This window comes from Leptonychotes weddellii, chromosome 3 (assembly GCF_054177405.1).
Source record: "Leptonychotes weddellii isolate Sample4059 chromosome 3, ASM5417740v2, whole genome shotgun sequence".
NCBI classification, from domain to species: domain Eukaryota; kingdom Metazoa; phylum Chordata; class Mammalia; order Carnivora; family Phocidae; genus Leptonychotes; species Leptonychotes weddellii.
The window spans coordinates 24204090-24226550 of NC_138371.1; the positions used below are offsets into that span (position 1 = coordinate 24204090).

At 39.2% G+C, this 22461-nt stretch overlaps 1 protein-coding gene across 12 annotated transcripts in view; it reads right to left on the reverse strand.

Annotated features, from left to right (window-relative positions):
• The window catches only part of UNC80 (unc-80 subunit of NALCN channel complex), a 223590-nt gene extending 203463 nt beyond the window's left edge, over positions 1–20127 (reverse strand). For 9 of the 12 annotated variants that reach the window (XM_081813703.1, XM_081813705.1, XM_081813699.1 and 6 more), the window contains exons 1-6: positions 19564–20127; positions 18568–18616; positions 15738–15894; positions 14353–14654; positions 4756–4879; positions 1868–1941 (exon numbers count right to left, since the gene is read on the reverse strand). In XM_081813703.1, coding sequence (XP_081669829.1) covers positions 1868–1941; positions 4756–4879; positions 14353–14654; positions 15738–15894; positions 18568–18616; positions 19564–19655 — 798 coding nt within the window. In that variant the 5' untranslated portion in view covers positions 19656–20127. The remainder of the gene's footprint in view (positions 1–1867; positions 1942–4755; positions 4880–14352; positions 14655–15737; positions 15895–18567; positions 18617–19563) is intronic. The other 3 variants (XM_081813702.1, XM_081813701.1, XM_081813698.1) reach the window with 1 other exon arrangement.
• Positions 20128–22461: the final 2334 nt, after the last annotated feature.

The window sequence follows — 22461 nt, forward strand, 5'->3', positions numbered from 1 at the left end:
GTCACTAATTCATTCTTCTGCCTCACTTACTCTAGCTGTTAGATTATCTAGATTAGATTGGATCTCATTGATAGCATTTTTAAGTTCTGCCAATTCATCTTTCATTTCTGCCCTTAGAGACTCTATGTTGCCATTAATTGATTTCTCCATTCTAGCTATTGTCTTCACAATTGCTAGCCAGAATTCCATCTCCAACATCTTGGTTATATCTGCATCCATTTGTAAATCTGCAGCATAAATCATAATCTCTGAGTCTTTCCTATTTTGGGTGTTCCTCCTCCTAGTCATTCTGTTGAGGGTGGTTGAGGGAATGTATAGAATCCAAATTATTGACCACAACCCAAGCAAGATGCACCTGTTTTCTAGGGACCTTAGGGTTGCTGGCCTCTTGTTTTCCCCGCCTGTCTTCTGGGGGAGGGGCCTGCCGTGCTGTTACTCCGGCAACCCTGTTTGGGCAGAGTTGCCCTGCCCCCCTGTGGTGGGGGATGGGCTTAGTGGGAACCAGTTTTTTAGGGCTTTTGTTCTCTGGCAGCTTTCCATGTCTCTTCCGAGAGTCAGAGCAGAAGAGACCGTTTCCAACCCTCTGCCTCAGAGTAGAGAGACCACAGTCTGTTCTTCAGTGAGCTCTCCAGGCCACACTGTTTCTGTTTCTGTCCATGCTGTTAAAAACTGTAGCATCCTGGGTTGTGCGCCCCTCTGCAGGGCTCCCAGTCCTCGCCTCCAGGTCAGGGCATGTCTCTGCCCTTTGTGCTTCTAAAACTGCCAGCCACCCCCAGTTCACACGTGGGGCCCCTACTGCTCCAGTTTCTATCAGGGGGGCTGCGCTAAAGTCCTTTCCCGCTGCTACCAGTCTTCGAGTCTGTGTCCATCCCCAGCGCAGGAGGCTATCGCTCACCAGTAGTGCAGGATCCCCATGGCCAGGCTCCTTCCCACTGCCGTTATCCTCTGATATCTGCCCATGGAATCATGGCTCCCCGCTTCGTACCTCGAAACCAACTGCCCGCAATATTCTGTTTGTAGAAATCCAGATCTTCTTACATCTCAGGCTGGTTTTGTGGGTGCTCAGAGTGCTCTGGTAGATATCGAGCTCAATTCCGGGGACCAGTTGGAATAGGGTCCCCTACTCCTCCGCCATCTTTTCCCAATCCTCTAACCATGTGGCTTTGAACTACCCTGGCCTTCATTTCTTTCTTTTCCAAACCAAAGAATGCATGAATATTTTTCACTGAATTATATTCTTTTTTATTATGCATATTCTGTTTTATGTGGATTTGTCTTGATGTATCATTAAACTTTAGATTTCTTAAGGGATAGGACTATACCTAATGCCTCCTTTCTACTCCTTCCTCCCCACCTGCTGCAACATTATCTTAGCTAGATTAGGCTTGCCTAAAGAATATTAAGGAGATTTAATAATTGAGAACAAGAGGACACTTTAACTAATGGGGGAGGAATAATGATAACTAACACTTACCGAATGTTACACACTAGCCATTGAAGTAAAGCACTACAGATTACACACTAGACATTAGATAGAGCACTACTGATCACACACTGGCCACTGAGATAAAGCACCACTGATTACACCCTGGTCACTGAGATAAAGCACCACTGATTACTCACTTGCCACAAAGATAAAGCACAGTCATACACGCTTCTGTTTCAGCACTCCCACACTGGGAAAGTGTATAAGATTATTTTCCATACTTGACAGATAGAAAACCAGAGACTACTTAAAGATTTATATTCAGGAGTAGGAACTTGCTTTGAAACCAAGTAGTATCATTCTAGAACTCATCTTATCCTTCACACTACTACATCCAGGAAATGACTACCTCCTTTCTTCCCACAATCACAATAAACTCACCTCTCGATGTCTTGCATCTTGATTTGGTGATTCACAGGTTTGACTTTGGCTGTTGATAGGAGAGCTTCTCTTAGCTGCCAAGACAGGAGTAATACTATCACAAATGTTATAAGATTATGATAAATAAGCTCATTTTATTTTATCAGTTTACTTCTTTAAAAAAACCATTTTAATATATTATCACCTGGAAAGAAGACATTTAATAGCATATGTTGTAAGAGGAATCAAGTAACCAATTAAAAAACCTTTGCATTTCTAGGTTATCATAACAATGCAGATTTCTTCATCTATTCAGTCTGACTCAACAGGCTATGGTGCTAAAAAGTTGGCAATACTAAAAATAAAAATACTAAAAATAAAAAAATAAAAATACTGTATAGTTCCAAGTATCTGCCACATCCTTTTTAAAGCATTTTACGTATACAGTACTCCTCTCTTATCTGCTGGAGATCTCTTGCAAGTGGATGCCTCAAACTGTGGATACTACTGAACCCTAAATATACTGTTTCTTCCTACACATACCTCACCTATGATAGAGTTTAATTTATAAATTGCACATAGTAAGAGATTAACAATAATCACTAATAAAATCAAATGATTACAACAATATACTGTAATAGAAGTTATGTGAATGTGGTTTCTTTCTCTTTCTTTCAAAATACTTTACTGTACTGTATTCACCCTTCTTGTAATGATGTGAGTTGATAAAATGCCTATGTGAAGAGATGAAGTGAGGTCAAGGACGTAGGTGTTGTGACATAGTATTAATTACTGACCTTCTGACAATTTGTCAGAAGGAGGATTAAATCATCTGCTTTTGGACCACGGGGAATTGAAACTGCAGAAAGTGAAACCACAGATAAGGGGGAGGGGAACTACTGTCTCAACTCATTTAACCCTTACAATAACCCTATTATAACATATGGAATACTATTAGACCCATTTTACAGATAAAGACACTAAGGCACAGGGAGTTTAACTTGCCCAAGATCATTTGACCCTCACATGAAGGTTCAAGTCCACGCTTTCTGGCTCCAGGGTCTGTGCCTTTATGACCACATTAAGCTTCTCCTATGGCAAGAATCAAATCAGTTACATCTTTTCCTGAGGATTGGGAAATAGTGGGAAGTGAAGCTGGCCGTGCCACATGGGAACTGTGAGCAAACTGATGCTGAGAAAGGGATTGACCGAGGTCACAAAACAAGAGACCCAGGGAGTGTCACCCACGTGCCACTGCTTTTTCTTCTGGCCATGTGTCTGAGCTGAGTTTAATTTCACTTCAGATCTTGGGCACCATTTCACATCCACAGGCATCAGGTAGAGGGGAAAAGAATCCACTGTATCATCCAGAAACAAGGGATGGTGATGTGAACAGCCCCAGTGATTCATGAGGGACACGATTTCTTAATAGTTTTAATACATCTGTTAAATGATAGTTTACGTATTAATGGGAGAGAGACAGAGAGAGAGACCTAAATGTGAAGTGACCTCTTTATTCAAAAGTGATGACTTTAAAATATGAAAAAATTCCTTAATCAACATAAAGATGTCTTTTTCAGTAATAGTTTTGTTTTACTGTAACATATTTTATTTTCTTATTTCTATTGTTTTCAATCTTTTAACCTTGTACATCCATCTTCACTCTCAGATGGTTTTAATTCAATGAAATTAACCTCATTCCATCCATAGAATCTGAAGTAGATCACCTCTGGCTATGACATTTTTACTTATTTAGTCCCTTGCTATTTGAACCTTATGACAAAGTTACTCTTGAATATATAACTTATTTCACTAGTTAATGTATTGTACACATTAATTCTCTAATTGGTCTACTTTTACATATGAAAAATTTCATCTTTTGTTTGAATTACAATAATAAGCATGATTGTCACTATAAGCATCTTATCACATATATGAATAATATGGCACTCTTTTGTTTAGAAAATCCTTTAACATATTAAGTACCTTGCAAAGGTATGTTAAATTATAGGGGGAAAATAGATAAGAACTTCTTGATGATTTCCTTCCCCTAACAAAACTTTTTTACACGCATAATCTTCCACTGTCTGCAGAAAAATCTTAGGAAGTAAGCAAATGATAGTTATACATATATATCTCATGCATCTATAGATGTACCACATAATTTATCTCTTTCTAAATGTTATTATCAATGCTAAAAGTTTGGTTGGAAATAGAAATATGGAATTTATTAAGCTATAAAATAGGCACCTTATGTGGATTCTTACTTATTCCACACTATGAGGCCATATAAGGTGGTATTATTTTCTCCCTTTTAAAGAAATAGGAACACTCAGGTTGGGTACATACGTAGTAAGAGATAGATCTGGAGTGAAACATGAGCCTTTCAGGTACTTTTCAAGCTGTCATGTGTTAGTCTTTCTACAATTCACCAATAAGATTATTTCATTAGACAATTCCTATAGTGAAATGCTTTGATAGCAAATAAACACCAAGACAAGATTGTTAAGGAGCTGTTACTTTGTTTCCTGTAATGATGATTATGATGATATAATTATAATAATAGCTTATTCACTTACTATGTACCTGGCATTCTTCTAAGCAATTTTATATATAATTCATTCATTTATTCTTCATAACAACCCATAAGTTTAACTCCTGTTTTACACATGAGGAAACTGAGGCACAGGTAATTGAAATGACTTCTCCAAAGTCACACAACTCAATGGCATGTGACCCTGGCTTAGTTTCTCATCATGTGAATGAGCCCTGTGCCTGGGGCACTAACATAGCTCCCCGGAGAAATTTTCTTCCTCTTGGTTTCTTAAGGGCAAATCATTCCATCACCCTTACTTCTGCATATGAGAGAGTCTGCTAACACTGTCCCAGCAGGTGTCCAAATTACGAACCTGTAATGATGTTCCTGATGGGCTTCACCAGTGCTGTGAAGCCAGAGACCTCGGGCTGTCTGTGCTCCCACATGGGCTGCCATATAACAAGCCCGCTGGCCAGTCGGAATGTAAGGTCAGATTCCTGGGGGAAGAGAAGATTTATGTCCAATAACTGGCTTATAACTGGTTGAAGGGGCCAGTCATCGCAATGATTAGTATCATTCACAAGATTATTGTCAAAGTAGGTTGATCTTCTAGACCTTCTCTCATCACTCAGATGAGTGTTTCTAGGGCAAACCAGTAGCCCTAAGTTATCATCACAATTACCATGGAAACCATGGTGGTCTGCTTTTGGCAAAATGAATAATTAAAATGGAGCTTTGGACAAAGCATGAAACACAAATTATTGTTTTGTGTTAGCAGTGATCAAGGCCTGTTTATTTCAAGAGTCTTGGCAGATCTCTTGTGGTTGTCATTATTATTCCTCTTAATTATTTAATTGTCCTTCTTTCTCCCTCTTAAATCAATATCCTCAGATGCTGGCTATTTTGACTTTGTATTCTCTAGGCCATCTCTTGGTTTTTTTTTATTATGTTATGTTAGTCATCATACATTACATCATTAGTTTTTATTCCATGATTCATTGTTTGTGCATAACACCCAGTGCTCCATGGAGAACGTGCCCTCTTTAATACCCATCACCAGGCTAACCCATCCCCCCACCCCCTCCCCTCTAGAACCCTCAGTTTGTTTCTCAGAGTCCATAGTCTCTCATGGTTCGTATCCCCCTCCGATTTCCTCCCCTTCATTTTTCCCTTCCTGCTATCTTCTTCTTTTTTTTTTTTTAACATATCTCTTTTTTTTGCACTTCATGGAATCAGGAACATATATATAGACCCTTCTAGTATATTGTTTTGTAATGTTACCTTCTTAATAATCTTTAATTCCTTGATGGTCTATCAGGCATTCTCCCCCTTCCACAACACCTGACATCATCACAATGCTTAACACAGCATTAGAAATTGGGTGTACAATAGGAGCTCAACAAGCACTTGCTGAATTGCACTAACCTTACAACCCATACTCACTCAGTTTATCTATAATTTAAAGTCTCTTCCAAGGAGCACATTTTCCGCTTCCTTATTACATCATTTTGAGAGGCTGAGATGTTTAAAATGCAATCTCATATTGTATAAGTACAAATATATGACATTCTGAGATTACATTTTAAACAACTCAGCCACAAACTGGAATTAAAAAAAGAAAAGAAATAAATTAAACAACTCAGACTCTCAAAAAAAAAAATAAATAAAAGATGGAAGCAGAGAATGTGATCGCAGATTAATGAACACAACTGAGACCCAGGAATTCACTCAGGGCAGGGATTTGCAACCCTAGCTTGCATATTATAATCACCTAGAGAGCTTTTAAAACCTAGGAGGCCCAGGTCTCAACTTCCTCCCTTGCCCAGACCGATTAAATTAGAATCACTCTGAAGTTCTCTGCTGACTTTCATGTGTAGTCATGGTTGAAAACCACTAATCTAGAAGAATAAGAAGTAGGAAGAAATTAGAAAAAAAGAAAAGTGATCCTGCAAATGGTGAATCATTGTGGTTCAGTGTCAGCTGGAAAGGCTGGTGAAATCCACACATTGATACAGAGAGGTTTCTTCTGTAAGGTATGGACTGGGATCCCGGAGCTACAACAGTGCCCATGATGGGAAAGCATCTAGGACTCCCTGTGGAGGTATTAAGAAAGTACATAAAGCACTTGGTCAAATTCTGTCAATATTCATTCTACAAATATTTATAGACCACCTACTATATACCTGGTACTACTCTAGATTCTGGGCTAGAATAGTGAAGAGAGCTTACAAAAATCCCTGCTCTCCTAGGTGCGAAAAGAGAAGTAAAGCAGGCAAAGGGATGTGCCTGCAAGGTGTTGGTATTTTAGACAGAATGGCCAAGGAAGTCTTTGTTGTGAAAGTGTCTTTTGAGTAAAAAAGATCTGAATGAAATTAAGGAGCTGCCATGTAGATATTTTCAGAAAAAAACCTTCCATGAGAAGGGATCAGCAAGTGCAAAGGTCCTAAATATGCCTGGTCTATCAAGAAACAGCCAAACTGTGTGTCTGGAGTCAAGTAAATGGCAGAAGAGTAGAAGAAAAAAATAAGGTCAGAGAAGTTATTGAGTTCCAAATAATATAGGGCCTGATAGGTCATAGTAAGGGCTTCCGCAATTACTGAGTAAGACGGGGAGCCACCAGAGGGTTCTGAGTAGTGGCGTGACATTACTGGATGTATGTTTGATAGGATTACTGAGGCTATTAATAATAGTTCAAGAAAGGGCAAAAGTGGAGAGACGGTTTGGGAAGCTAATATCATCTAGGTGGAAGATGATTACAGGAGAGAGTTCGTAGAGGGCGAAATGAGCAGTGGTAGATTCTGGATACATTTTGAACACACAGTCTACAGACTGGAAGTGGAAGGTGTGAGAAAGAGGTGTCAAAGATTTTTGGCTTTGATAAAGATAGGCAAGATGAAGAGGAGCAGGTGTGGGGATATCAGGAGCTTAGTTACAGACATGTAAAGTCTGAGATGCCTGTTAGACATTCAACTAAAGATACTGAGTAAACAGTTTGACAGGAAGGTTTAAAGTTAATGGGACATAGTATTTTGTGTGGTGTTAGATCCAGCAAGCAGGGGATTAACAGCAAGCAAAGTTTATCAGATTTGTCTCCAGAAATGCAGGAAGCCAAATCTCAATTGACCTGGTTTTAATGATTTCATAGCTTCTGAGCTCAGTGTCCTTTTCCATGTTCCTCATAAGTAATCTTGGCACAAATAAAACTCTAGTGGACACTGCTTCCAAAGGTAAGCTCTCTTATACTGAAACCTGGGCCTTTAACACTGGCCCTATCGATGTTAGCACTCACTGAGACTTATTATTTTGTTTTCTTTGATATATTTCCAACTAGATTCTATATTTATTGGAGACAAATTGAGATCTCCTTCTGTGCATTTCCCCTTCAGCATCAATACAGACTTGCTGATTAATTAAAGATAGTTTACATTTCACAAGTAACACCAGCTAAATCAAATCATTCTTTAGACTTGAACACTTGCAGAAGGTAAGGCCTCCTCTTACGTTGCTGTGTTCCTTTGTAAGTTCTTTTTTAAGTTGGATGAATGCATAAGCTCTGGGACCCTAATTCCTCTTCTGGAGTCCCCTTTAGTGGGTCATCTAATGCCATGTATGCCCACATGGCCAGAATGTTGATAACTAGAAGAGACACTATCATTGAAACAGATGTGGGGCAGGTGGTCTAGTGAGGTCCTTAGAAAAACCAGAAGACACAGACACTAGTAGAATCAATATCTCCACATTTCGGATGCCTTTCTTGTTTTCACTGAAAGCCTGTTTCCATGATGGCATGAAATAATTCTAAATATGTTTACTAGTAATTTAGAGAAATTGAGTTTAAAAATTATTGTTATTTTAAATTTTAAGGTTGTTTACTTCACACATATGGATTTTATAAAAACCTCCTTGAGGGCTTGGATTTTTATTCCTTGCTATTTCTCTAGCACTCTGAGTAGTGCCTCTCAGAGACTAGGCCCTCAATAAATATTTATTGAAGGAATAAGTGAATATGATCAAATCATGACATTACACTTAAATTCCTTAGTTATAATAAATACTCAGCATTTTTCACTAAATTAAATTTAGTTGAAAATAATATATTTGACAGAATTTTTAGATTTATTTCATGTGACAGGCTTGAGGCAGCTATAAATTAAAATCACAGAATCAATGTACAGAAATCTGTTGCATTTCTATATACAGATAATGAAGGAGCAGAAAGAAAAATTAAGAAAACAATCCCATTTATAATTGCACCCAAACTAATAAAGTACCTAGGAATAAACTTAACCAAAGAAGTAAAAAACCAGTACTCTGAAAACTATAAAACACTGATGAAAGAAACTGAAGACGATACAAAAAAATAGAAAGACATTCCATGCTCATGGATTGGAAGAACAAATATTGTTAAAATGTCTATAGTATCCAAAGCAATCTACAGATGTAATACAATCCCTATGATAATACCAACAGCATTTTTCACAGACCTGGAACAAACAATCTTAAAGTTTGTATGGACCACAGAAGACCCTGAGGCGCCAAAGCAATTGTGAAGAAGAAAAACAAAGCTGGAGGTAACACAATCCCAGATTTCAAGTTATAATACAAAGCTATTGTAATAAAAACAGTATGGTACTGGCACAAAAATAGACACATTGATCAATGGAACAGTACAGAAAACCCAGAATTAAACCCACAATTATAAGGTCAATTAATCTTCAACAAAGGAAGAAAGAACATGCGATGGGAAAAAGATGGTCTCTTCAACAAATGGTGTTGGGAAAACTGGACAGCAACATGTTGAAGAATGAAACTGGACCACTTTCTTACATCATACGCAAAAATAAACTCAAAATGGGTTAGGGACCAAAACGGATTAAGGACCTGAAACCATAAAAATCCTAGAAGAGAGCATAGGCAGTAATGCCTCTGGCATCAGCCATAGCAACATTTTTCTAGATATGCCTCCTGAGGCAAAGGAAATAAAAGCAAAAGTAAACTATTGGAACTACATCAAAATAAAAAGCTTCTACACAGTGAAGGAAACAATCAACAAAATTAAAAGGCAACCTACTGAATGGCAGAAGATATTTGCAAATGACATATCGGATAAAGGGTTAGTATCCGAAACATATAAAGAACTTATAAAACTCAACACCCCAAGAAAAAGTAATCCAATTAAAAAACAGCAGAAGACATGAATAGACATTTCTCCAAAGAAGACATACAGAAGGCCAACAAATACATGAAAAGATGCTCAAGCTCAGTCACCACCAGGGAAATGCAAATCAAAACCACAATGAGATATCACCTCACATCTGTCAGAATGGCTAAAATCAAAAACACAAGAAACAACAAGTGTTGGTAAGGATGTGAAGAAACAGGAACCCTCTCACACTGCTGGTGGGAATGTAAACTTGTAGCCACTGTGGAAAACAGTATGGAGGTTCCTCAAAACGTTAAAACTAGAACTACCCTATGATCCAGTAATCACACTACTGGGTATCCACCCAATCAATCAATCAATCAAAGGGATACATGTGCCTCTATATTTTTTGCAGTATTATTTACAATAGCCAGATTATGGAAGCAGCCCAAGTGTCCATCAATAGTTGAAGGGATAAAGAAAATGTGGTATATAGATACACAATGGAACATTATTCAGCCATAAAAAAGAGTGGAATCTTGCCATTTGCAATGACATGGATGGAGCTAGAGAATACAATGCTAAGTGAAATAAGTCAGAGACAAATATATGATTTCACTCATGTGAAATTTAAGAAACAAAATAAATGAGCAAAGAAAAAGAGAGAGGATGAGACAAACCAAGAAACAGACTTTTAACTACAGAGAACAAACTGATGGCAGAGGGGAGGTGGGGGGGGAGGGGTGCTTAGGGGATGGTGAAATAGGTGATAGGGATGAAGGGGTGCACTTGCCGTGATGAGTACTGGGTGATGTATGGAATTGTTGAATCCTTCTATTGCACGTCTGAAATCAATATAACACTGTATGTTAACCATACTGGAATTAAAATAAGAACTTAATTAAAATAGAAAAATGTGCATTGAATTATACACTGTCTTACAAAAAGATGAGTCATTTATATTAATTTGCTAATTAATGAGTGAATTCATTTAACAAATATTGATTAAATACCTATGAATTTGAGATACTATGTTAGGTATCCAGAATACAATGATAACTCCCCACCCTCAAACCATTCAGAATCTAATAGGAGAGATTGACACATAAAGAAATAATGATAATAAACTAGAAATAACAATAAAAATCTGTCTAGAATATTATAAAGCTAGAGGAAGAGAGGGATGGATCTTGAATGTACTTGTGAAAGATGAGGAGGAGTTTCCCAGGCAGGAGGGGAGGGCATGAGAGCATTCTAGGGGGCAGGACCAGTATGAGAATAGGCCTGGAAAAAAGCACGTTACATTCCTGGGGAGACTCCAAGCACTTGGAGCTCAGAGGCAAGAGAAGTAACCAGAAGGCCCAGTTACTAGACTAATGAGTTGGAGTTTTACTTGCTGTATAATGAGAAATCAACAAATTACTTTAAGCATGTTGGTGATATGGTCAGATCTACATAGATCCCTTTAGTGTTGAAGTTGGATTTTATGAGACAAGCCAGGAGACTGTGAATCCAGTTCAAAAGTGGCCTCACCTGGATTTCAGCCTCCCATGCCTCCTGCAGCACCATGTCCTATAAGAAACTATAACACTGTCTGTGTAAGTGCTGATTGGCAAATTGAGGGAGTAACGTCAAGAAAAGGAATGCCAAGTGGGGCAGCAAACAGGGGTTGGAGATGACAACTTTGTAGAAACACCAGTTTGGATGATTGTGTGGTTTTCCCCCAGGAGCATGCAGGTCTCTGGGTCAGGGGTAGAAAAAATGGATTTTGGTCATGACCTGGGGTTGGAATTTTGAAGGGCAAATGCAGAGGAAGGATAGGGAAAAAGGACATTGATGATGCTGGTGAGGAGCAGTTCACATGGGTATGGTATGGATAGAAAGGTGGAGATCAAGAGGGTCTGATAACCAGCAGGCCAATGAAAGACCAAAGGCAGTGATTCTCAATCAGGGGCATTTCTCACCCCCTGCCCACCCACTGGGGACACCTGGCAATGTCTGGAGTCATTTGTGGCCATCACAACTTAGAGGGAGGAGGTGTTCCTGGCATTTGGTGAGTAGGGGCCAGAAATGCTACTGATATCCTACATGGCACACAGCAATGTCCCACAAGAAAGAATAATCTGGCCCCAAATGCCAACAGTGCCAAGGCTGAGAAACCCTGGTCTAGGGATTGTATATTCCTTAAAAAAGCAAACACCTCGCTCAGAAGGAAAAAGCCTTTTGGAGAAATTTATTGACTCATTAATATTTTTTATTCCCTATAGCATTGGGAACAATATTTCCTTCATAGAGATAATAAATTGATGAAATAATAATATGCTAGTAATAACAGCTAATAATAATAGTTTATTATGATTTAATTACTGTACCGTGTTTTATATGCATTGTCTTACTCCCTCATAAATGCTCCAGGCCATAAGTAAAACTTGAGGGTCTTGAGCCAGAAACTGTCTGTATAGTCTCCCCTGAAAGAGAAATCTGGCTTCCTTTTCACTAATAATACAAAATACCAATAGCAAAAAAATGCCAACACTAAAAGCAACACATATTTATTAAGGCCCTTTTATGTGTAATGTTGAGTACTATCATATGTTTCATCACAATGTCCCATAAAACTATTCTTATGTCCAATTTATACTTGAGGGAAATTGAGGCTTGCTCTAAGTCATATAGTAAGAAGCAACAAGCGTGTGATTCAAACGCAGGCCTATTTCCAAAATTTGAACTCTCAGCCATGTCTTCAAATAAAATTACAGCCATTCCAGTCACTTCTGCACTTCCACATTTTTTAATCCAGAGGGTATTTGTCCACAGATAGACATCTTTATGGGATCATTATTTAAAGAAGGCTTCTTTCCTGTCTATGGGATCATTATTTAAAGAAGGCTTCTTTCCTGTCCTCTCCATTTTAAGGACTATGTACCTACATATAATCACTACTCTTAGCACCTAGATCAGCTTCTGATAATAACTTGGGTTTACTCAATGAGTCACTTATTAAATATTAATCGAGTATCCCATTTTTGCCAGACACTATTCTAGACACTGAAAATACAGTGTGACCTAGACAGGCAATGTCCCTTTGCTCAAGAACTCTGTTCTATGGGGGTCAAGGGCAACAAGCATGCAAACAACCACAGAAAATAATTGCAGGTACTGAGAAGTGCAAGGGGGGGGGGGGAAAGATAGTCCTGTGCTAGTGACACTGAAGTTGCCAAGAAAATTCTTTCTGAGAATTGTGAGTTGTGAGCAAACTCATGAGAATGATATGGCCATATGAAAATTTAGGGGAGGAGGTAGAGGTTGATGTTTCAAACAGGAGGAAAATCAGTGCTGGACTTGAAAGTAAGAATGAGTTTGAGGGTGAGCCTCACTGAACTTGGAGGTTAGTGAAGGACAGAAAGGCTATTGCTATGGCAGGAAATGGGGCCGAGAAGGTGGGTAGGAGCCTGGACTACTGGTCCCATAAGCCAGGGGATGATCTCAATTAAAGTAATGCTTTTAATAAGTGTAACCATCATAAAAGACTTTTTAAAATGGAAAGTCAAAGATTTTAAAGCAGCTATTTAATTTGATTTCACATTTAAAATTTTTAGTATGTTTCATGGGCAATGTGGTCAGTGCATGCAAAGCATTTGGGAATTTACAGGTAATTTTAATTCTATTCCTGGCAGCAATGGGACAGTGTCAAGCAAAAGTGAATTTTAACTAAAACTAGAACGAGTGAAAAGACTCACTAGTTCATTTTCCTTATAGTGATTGTTAATGGTCTCACAACCACCTACATATGTGTATGTACACACACTCACATACATACATACATACATATATATAACTTGAAATATTCATTAGGATCCTAATATTCTATTAAAGAACATTTGAGTATACCAATTTCTTCTTATCTCTTAACTTAGCATTCAGATGGTATACTGTAATTTATTCATTCACAGAAATAACAAATAGAGCTTGATTTCTCTCCATGTGTTGGAACTATACTGTGTCTTCACATATATTCACCCTGTGTTAGAGGTATCCACAATTGTATGCAGTGGAGGATCGGAGAGGTTAAGTAATATCACCAAGATCACACAGCTAGAGAGTAGTGGCACAGTAGTTTCAAATGATATTCTCTTTCAGACCCAAGGGGTATTTGTATATAATTACATTTTGGTACAACTGGTTTCCATGTAATCCTATGTTTTGTATTTTATGCTTTGAGAAATATTTTGAAAAAAATTCTCAGCTTGTGCCACACTGTCAAAAAGTCCACGGCATAGAAGACATTTAGAACCTCTGCTCCAGACCTGCATCATAATAGAGACAGCTTACAAGGCGCTGTAGAAATACAAAGGAGATAGTGACTCAGTCTACATGGGGAGTTTCAGAGGAACAGCTTCATGGAAATAATGACATTGAAGTTGAGGTTTGAAGAATCATCAGATGAACAGAGAAAAGAAAGTGGGCAGAGCGAACAGCAAGCATATATTCAGGGAATGGCTCCCACACCTGGATCATGAAGATGTCAGGAGGGAATGGCAAATGATAAATTAAAAGTTCCTTGACCTTATATGCATGTTTAATATGTGGGGCATTATCTTCGGGCAGGAGAACCTTTGAAGATTTTTAAGTAGATACATGATACACAGAGAACTGTATTTTTGAAATCATATTCAGTGGTTTGATATAGAAATTAAGCTCTCCATGTCTTGGCTTGCCACATGATCATATAAAGACATGGACAACCAAATATGGAAATATGGAAATACCATTTGAAGCTCACCTCACCTCCATCCCCCCTCAGCTTAATACTAGCCCTCTCCTTACCTTGATCCTGTGTACCAGAGGAGCAAACAGAAACACAAAGAGCTCCACGGTGGCCATGGAGTTCTGGAAGATCTTCCTTCGGTTGTTCTCGTCTTCATCGTTGGAGCTGCTCTGGCAAGGCTGCACTGGGGAGCCCTGGTTTTCTACCTGGTGGATGAAAGCACTGCTGCTGCCACCCCAGCTGGAGCCACGGTCTGTGCCCCCAAACCGCTCGCTGTTGCAGTCCTGGGGAGCCTCTAGAAGCATCCAATGCAGGGTGTGAAGGAGCTTTGTCTCAGCAACACCCAGTTTATCCTGGTGGCCTGCATGGGGACAATCACACAGCCAAGTTAAGACAAACTCTGCTACCAGAACAATGGATATCAACTCTGGGTGTGGGAAGAACATCCTTGTATTGCTCTGTGGCTTGATTTCCTGGAATACACTAGCATTTCTCTATATTTCTTACAACCACAGCTGGAAGGGCTCATTCTTTTTTTTTTCCCCCTTAAGATTTATTTATTTATTTATTTGAGAGAGAGTGAGAGATCACAGAGGGAGAGGGAGAAGCAGACTCGCCGCTGAGCATGGAGCCTGACGCAGGGCTTGATCCCAGGACCTTGGGATCATGACCTGAGCCGAAGGCAGATGCTTCACTGACTGAGCCACCCAGGCATCCCTGGAAGGGCTCATTCTTGTTTTGGGGCTTTCTAACTGGTTATAATCTCTGCAGAATAACATAGTGTCATAGGAGGAGAAACTGCATGCATCCTATCTCTTCAGTCTGATATCCATATCTATCTCCAAATAGGCAGCGTAGTGGTTAAGAACCCAGGCTCTGAAGATAGCAACTACTTTACTTTAGACAGGGTGACCAAGAAACCCCTCGGTAAAGGTAACATTTGTGCAGAGACCCAAATAAGGGGAAAGAACTGGAGGGAAAACAGCTTGTGTGCGAACATGGGGTGGATGTTAGGACATGTTACCACGTGAGAAAAGCAATCCACAAGATAATCTAAAAAAGAAGAGTCTCTATGCACAATGCATGCACGTACACATGGACTATAAAGTGCAAGGGGTCGCTTTAGGAGTTGAGAGGGCCAAAGAGAAATTGGATCGGAACTCATCTTGGATGGGTGATAGTCTTCAGCTTCCCTGTAATGTTTTAATGTTTAAAAGGAAAATATATTCATGTATTACTTGTAAAATTTAAAATTTAAAAATAAGAGAGCCAGTTCCTTCATTGGTAAAATGGAGATCATAGTGGTACCCACGTGAGGGGGCTTTTATGAGAACTAAATGACATCATATATGTTCGGTGCCTGGGAAAAGAGCAAGTAGCCAGTAAATGTCAGCACGAGTGCTGATGATTGTATGCCATGAAGAAGGAAGGCGGAAGAACCAACCTAACTTGTTCCTGTTTGAAAGCAGCGTTGCAGTGCAGTGGAGGACGTGAGGCAAAGCAGCTTGCACCAGCTCCCATCTGGAAATGCTCTGGATGGCTTCAGAGAGTGCTGGAGAAAGGCCATGCAGCTTGTTCTCCACCAACACGCGTTCAAAGGACTGTAGATACCAAAAAAGAAGAAGAAAAAATCGTGTGAAATAAGGAATTGGAGATTCTGGCTGACAAGAAACTGGAGATCAAGGTACTACACCAAGATGCAAATCACTGGATCAAATTTTTTAGAGTGCACTCAAACTGCATTTCATGTCAACGTACAATGAGTCAGTGATCATTACTTTTTAACCATTTTTAGGTTTTTGATTTAAAATATAGGACTTGAATTATTAAGTGATTTTTATTTTCACCAAAATTAGCTTCCTCTAAAAAAAAGGCACACCACCATATTTAACTCATATAATATTTTATAAAATGCTGCTGAGGCATCCAAAGGGGCTGTCACAATTGCAGAACAAAGTGAATTGTCTTTTGTGAAAGCATCTTGAGGACGGAATTTGTGTCAATGTTCAACAAGTGTAAATAAGATACAACTCTTTCAAGAAATCTGATTTGGGGAGGGTCTCTGAATTATTTCATGTCCTTAGCAATAACATGACACAAGGCATTTCTTGCCTAAGGCCTGTAACCATAAAGATACTTCTTATACCTGTTGAAGAAAGAAAGGAAGGAAGGGAGAGGAGAATGAAGGGAAATAAGCCATAGCTTTGCTGGTTTATTAAATCTTCTCTCTTGGCCAGGGATACTTTCAGAGAGTGAAACATCCCAGGACAAATGTGACCTACTCCCAGTTGTTGTTGTTGTTGTTGTTGTTATTTGAATGGGGAGGGGGATATCACTATAAGGGGTTAAGGAAAGTATAGATTCCAAGTATTAAAATAAATTTAATAAATATTTGACTTGTATGAATTGAACCCAATTGCTACTTGATGCCCTATGTAATCAGGAAAACTGTGGAAGTATGCTATAGAGTGATCATAATACAGGTTCCAAGTATTCAAGCTGTATTATTGATATTATTAGGATACCAGAGAAAAAGACATGGATTAATACAGAGATTCTCTGAAGAAAATGAATTACTTTTTGACTCAAAAAAGGAAAATAAGAAATTCACCTTCATAATGAAAAGCATGATGAGGTTTTGGTAAGGAGTATAAACAGAGATATGGGTTTTTTGTTGTTGTTGTTGTTGTTTTAACTGAATAAAGTAAGATCCAAATGCTTTTAAGTTCTTCAGCCCTCAGGTATCTAAGTATTCATTAAGTAAAGTGTGAGTATGTGGGGCATTAAAAGATTATAAAGAATTTACACAGTCTTATTGAATACATTTTAGAGGATGAGATGTATATATTATAATATTAGGGCACTCTGGGTACTTAATGTCATTTTCTTCTTAAATGTTACCAATATAACTCTTATTTTTTAAACCCTGAAAACTGCTTTCTACATTTTTATTTCTCTATCTATCTGTGACTTAGTTGTTTGATACTGTATGACTACATTAAAAATGCCAGATCTTTGCCAAGAACAGGGAAAAGTCAGGATTATTTTAAGCTAGTATAATTGTAAGCATGATTTATGGAAGGCTCAGTGATTTCTTAACTGTCAAATTACTCTAATGAGCTAAATACAACAACAAATTCCATTTAAAGGTCCTTATTAAAAGATTATATTTTAAAAATATCTCTGTGGCAACTTTGAAGGGCAAGAGATACAACAAAACAAATTCCTATTTGAGTGTGTGTACCTGTGTGCTTGTTTAAAACTCTCTAATTGGCTTTCATCGTTTTTAAGGGTCCTAACACATTTCAGAACTCCTTACTATGTAGTCATTTGCAAATTTTCATGGCAATGCCTAAATGGGTAGGTTTCCCCTTTTAGGTTATGATATGTGAAATGTGAAGGTCTTTATTTGAGCTCCTGTTTTAATGAAATCTATGAAAATTTCATTTCATTTTTGCTTCATGATTTCATATCTTTTGCTTTCAATTTGTGATTTGGACATTTTTAAGGATATGGGATTCCCTTAGAATCTCAGGACAAGTGCACTCTATAGAGTATACATATTAATAGCTTATTTTCATAATTATTTTATATCATCTATTTTCAGACTTGCACAAAACATGCAAGACATATAAGTTCAAAACTATATATGACTTTGAGTAGTTCATGGGCCCTCATCTCTTTACCTTCCACCATAACAGTCTCAATTTTGTTGATGAAGGAATGGACTTCTTATACTTGTCCTGCAAGGCTCTTCACCACCTGGTTCTCTGTAATCTCTCCACCCTTTCTTCTACTGCTCTACTTCTATTCACTTGGAGATAAGATGCTTTAGACTTGCTGCTCCCCTTTGCTCTTTCCTTACCTATTCCTCCCTCCCTCTTTTCACAGTTTTCTCTAACAGTCACATTAGCAGGTAAACCTTACCTATCCACTGCTCTTAACATGGAATCCATTCCTACCCCCGCCCCCCCAGTTGCCAGTGTCCCCAGTCTTTTTTGCTTCATTTTTCTCCATAGTGCTTATCACTATCTGCCTTATTATGTATTTTACTTATTTGTGAGTGGCTTGGCTTCCTCCCACTAGAATGCAAACTCTGTATTTTGATTATTGCTCTATCCCATCATTTAGAACTATGCCTAGCACTAGTAGGTGTTCAATAATATTTGCTGAGCGAATTAATTTATACAATCAGTACAATTTCATGCCTTTCTTTGGGTTGAAATGACCACACAGAACATGGAAATAATCATTAAATAGTGAATATCACATACCACACATGAGGCTTCATACTGCTTTCCCAGTTTAGGCCTCAAAAATGCACTGAAAAATTAATAGAGATAGTGGTTATAATAAAATCATTAGCATCTTTATGACATATTTTTCAACGGATAAGACACAGTGCTATATAACTCAAATTTCATGCCCTCCCTATAGCTTGTTAATGAGCAGGTGTTGAACAGCTGATGACATTTGCTTTTACATGTGTAATTACATGTATGAAAGAGATGTGGCTCTCCACATTTTCTGTATCCACTCTTATTCTGAGGACTTTTCCCTAATCAGATTCCAAATTGCCAATGGTCAGGAGTGGTGTCTTGCTCATGTGTATAATTATATTAAAAACTAAAAATGAACAGTTTGTGGGGTGTGATTTCCAGAACCTAATTTTTTATCTGATAAATTTCTAAAATAATAATAATAATTAATAAAAATAATAATAATGGAAACCTTGTTTCTTGTTTATTAGAATAGGTTTCAGAGGTCTTTCCAGGGAAAAGAAATGCTTATAAAAAATCATCCTCAGGGTCTTGAACCAGGAAGACTACAGTGGCTGAATCCGAGCAAAAATGGTTAACAAGTGGGCATAGCTGATATTCGCCAAACAGGAGCTGGAAAAACAACAGGTCACCGGCCTGGAATTAAAGCAGGAGATGGAGGGGAAATTGGACGCAAGAGCACAACCAGTCATAATGATCTTCCCTAGTTCCCCGCCCCCTCTTCCCAGGCTTTCTGCCCTCCCGCCCCCTAAATAATGTATATATTTATTCAACTGCCAATCTGCTTGTCGCCAAACTTCACGGAAATATTTTTTAAATGCGTGTTTTTAAGCAGGTGCGGAGGGCTTGCTTTCCAGCCCCAGAGAGGGAGCTGCAGGCTGTGGCGCGGCCTCAGCAGCAGCAGCGGCAGCGGCGGCGGCGGTGACCCAGGCGGCCCCAGGAGCGTCCCCAGCCCAGGGTGGCCCGCGGCGCGCCCTCTGCGCCCCTCACCTGGTTTGCCGCCACAGGAAGGTCTGGATGGGCAGGGGGATGCCGCGGCCGCTGTCCTGCTCCTGGCCCTCGGAGCTCTTCCTCTTCACCATGATGGTGGCTCCTGGGAGTCCTACTGCAGGACCCAGCGCTGGCTCCTCGCTAGCCGCCGCCGCCTCCTCCTCCTCCTCCTGCTGCTCTCCCCAACTCTCATCCCCTCCTTCCCTGAGGCAGAGCCGGCTCTCTCCGCCCTGATCCCCCGTCCCTCTCCCCTTCCCCCGCCCCTCCCCGCGCGTGGAACATGGCTGCGGGAGGAGGGGAGGGCTGGAGGAGCCGCGGAGCGAGGAGGGGGGCGCTCGGAGGAGCTGTCCGCCTCGCCGCCCCCGCGCCCGCTCCTTGCTTTCAGTACCTCCCACTGTGGACAGCGGCCCGCGCGGGCCGGTCGGGCGGAAGAGCAGAGCTGGGGACAGGGTGAACAGCAGCAGGATGGCCCAAGAGGTCCACACTCCGCATTGCACGCTGATCCCCTCGCACCTCTTCAACCCCCAAGGATTTGGCTTCCTTCCCTTCGAGCTGCACCCCAGGACTGTCCCCTGTCCTGCTTCCCAACCTCAGCATCCGAAGAATTGTCACGGTCTAGGGAGGAGGAGCTTTGGGAAACCGCAGAACACTCACTAACCCTGGCATCATTCGCAACTCTAGCAAGGAGGTCAGGAGTCCACCCTTGGGTTTTAGCAGAAGGAGCACATGAAAATTATTAGAAGTGTAAACAAGGAAGAGAGCAAGCTTGGCAAGGCAGAGAAAGCTTGAAAGTTTTCTGATGTGAGAATTTATTTTAAAATGGTAACCACAAGAAATTAACCTTATTTTGCTAAAGCAGGAATATCCACAAACTAACCAGTTGTGGGTATCAGTTAATTATAACTTGAGAAAGGACATCTGAATCATGCTTTTAGGAAATGCTGTTTATTATAGCCCATGAATGTACTTGGGTGATCCTGTTCATTTCATTGATAGCTGCCATTTTCCTTCAGTTGTCATAGTCAAATGTCTATATAGTTTATAGATGGGTTACTGTTAGGTGTTTCATCTAGCAGCAATACAAATAGGGGTGGAGATGAAGCAGTTGGAGTAGAAAACCATTGCTGTGGACCCAACTACCTGCAAACAAACAAATGTAGTCACCTAACTGTTTGAACAAAGATATTGATGTAATACATGAAATAGGGAATGAGACCCCAGGGCCTGATCTCACCAGATAGAAATATTTCCTGTATAATTAACTACATGTGCATCTACTCCATATAGAGAGAATTATATGGTATATATTGGTATTTTTAGTCACAAAATTATCCATTTAGTTTCTTGAAGTAATCTTTTAATGGGAATTTTTGAAACAAGGAAAAATAGATTCTAAATACAGTTTACTCAGTGCATATTTATTGAGTCCATTTTATATGCCCAGTACTATGCTATATAGATTGCTGTGCTTAGGGAACTCACAGCATTGAAAATATAAACATGTACAGAAAAGGGTACCATGGGAGACATGACACAGATTCACTTATATACAAAGGGACAAGATGGAAAATATGGGCAGGATTGGATGGAGAAAGGTTTTGCATGGCAAGCTACAAAGTTTGGGTAAGAAAACTTTAAGTAGGGCAGTAAAAACCTTTGTTTCCATTTAAGTGTAATTGATATGACTGGGATATAGACATCCTTTTAAATAAACAAGCATTGTAGTTGGGAACCCCAGTCTGGAGATTAGGGAAATATTTCATGAGATGCAGAACCAAGGCCACGAAAGCAGAGCTAGAAATAAGGAGATAAATTTGAATGATATTGCCGAGGTATAATTAGTGAGATTTGATAACCAGGTGGGTATGGGGAAAGAAAAATAGTACAGTGGTTAAGAGCTTAGATCTTGAATCTGACAGTTTTGTCTCTAGCACTACCTTGTCCTAGATATAAGACCCTGGGAAAGGTTCTTGACCAAGGTTTCCAAATAATTGTATCTTTCCCATAGAGATGTTGTGTGAGGATTAAATGTTAATACTTGTACAAAATTTAAGAGAGTCTCTAATCTATACTAAGCCTTCAATAAATACCAAGCAAAGCTCTAAGTTTTCTGTTTTGAGCAACTGAGTAAATGATGATCTCATTTGAAGACAGAAAGGGTTGACAGGGAGACTTATGTTCTTATTTTAGGTGTGTCTATAGGAGCATTAATGAATTTTCCTTAAGTCTCTATTGGAAATGTCAATGGATATCATGAAGAGGCAGCTAGAAATATGGATATGAGGTTCAGAAAAGTTAAATAGGTAGGATAGATCAATTTTACAGTGGTTAACACTATAAGAAAAAAAAAGTAGTTGAAACCATGGAAGTAGTTAAAGTAATCCAGGCAAATATATGGAAAGAGAAAAAAAAAAGAGCCCAATTTATAAATCTAGGGGTCACCAACTTTAGTCTATTGCCACAAAGGATGTTGTTGAGAGTGGACAGCATAGGATAGGATAGTAGGATAGGCAGAGTTCTAAGATGGCCCCCAAGATTCCCACCCCTGGTATATATATATACACCTTCTAGCAGTTAATCAAATACTAATCTAGGTGCTGTTGTGAAAGGATATAGATAAAGCTTAAGGTTTTAAAAATTATTAATAAACTTTATTTCTTAAAGCAGTTTTAGGTTTACAGAAAAATTAAACCAAAAATACAGCTAGTTCTCATATATTCTCTCTCTTCCAGTCCAGTTTCTTCTATTATTATTATTTTTTAAAGATTTATTTATTTATCTTAGAGAGAGAAAAAGGGGGGGCTACAGAGAAAAAGAGTCTCAGACTCCCTGCTGAGTGTGGAGTCCAATGCAGGGCTTGATCCCACAACCCTGAAATCATGACCTGAGCCGAAATCA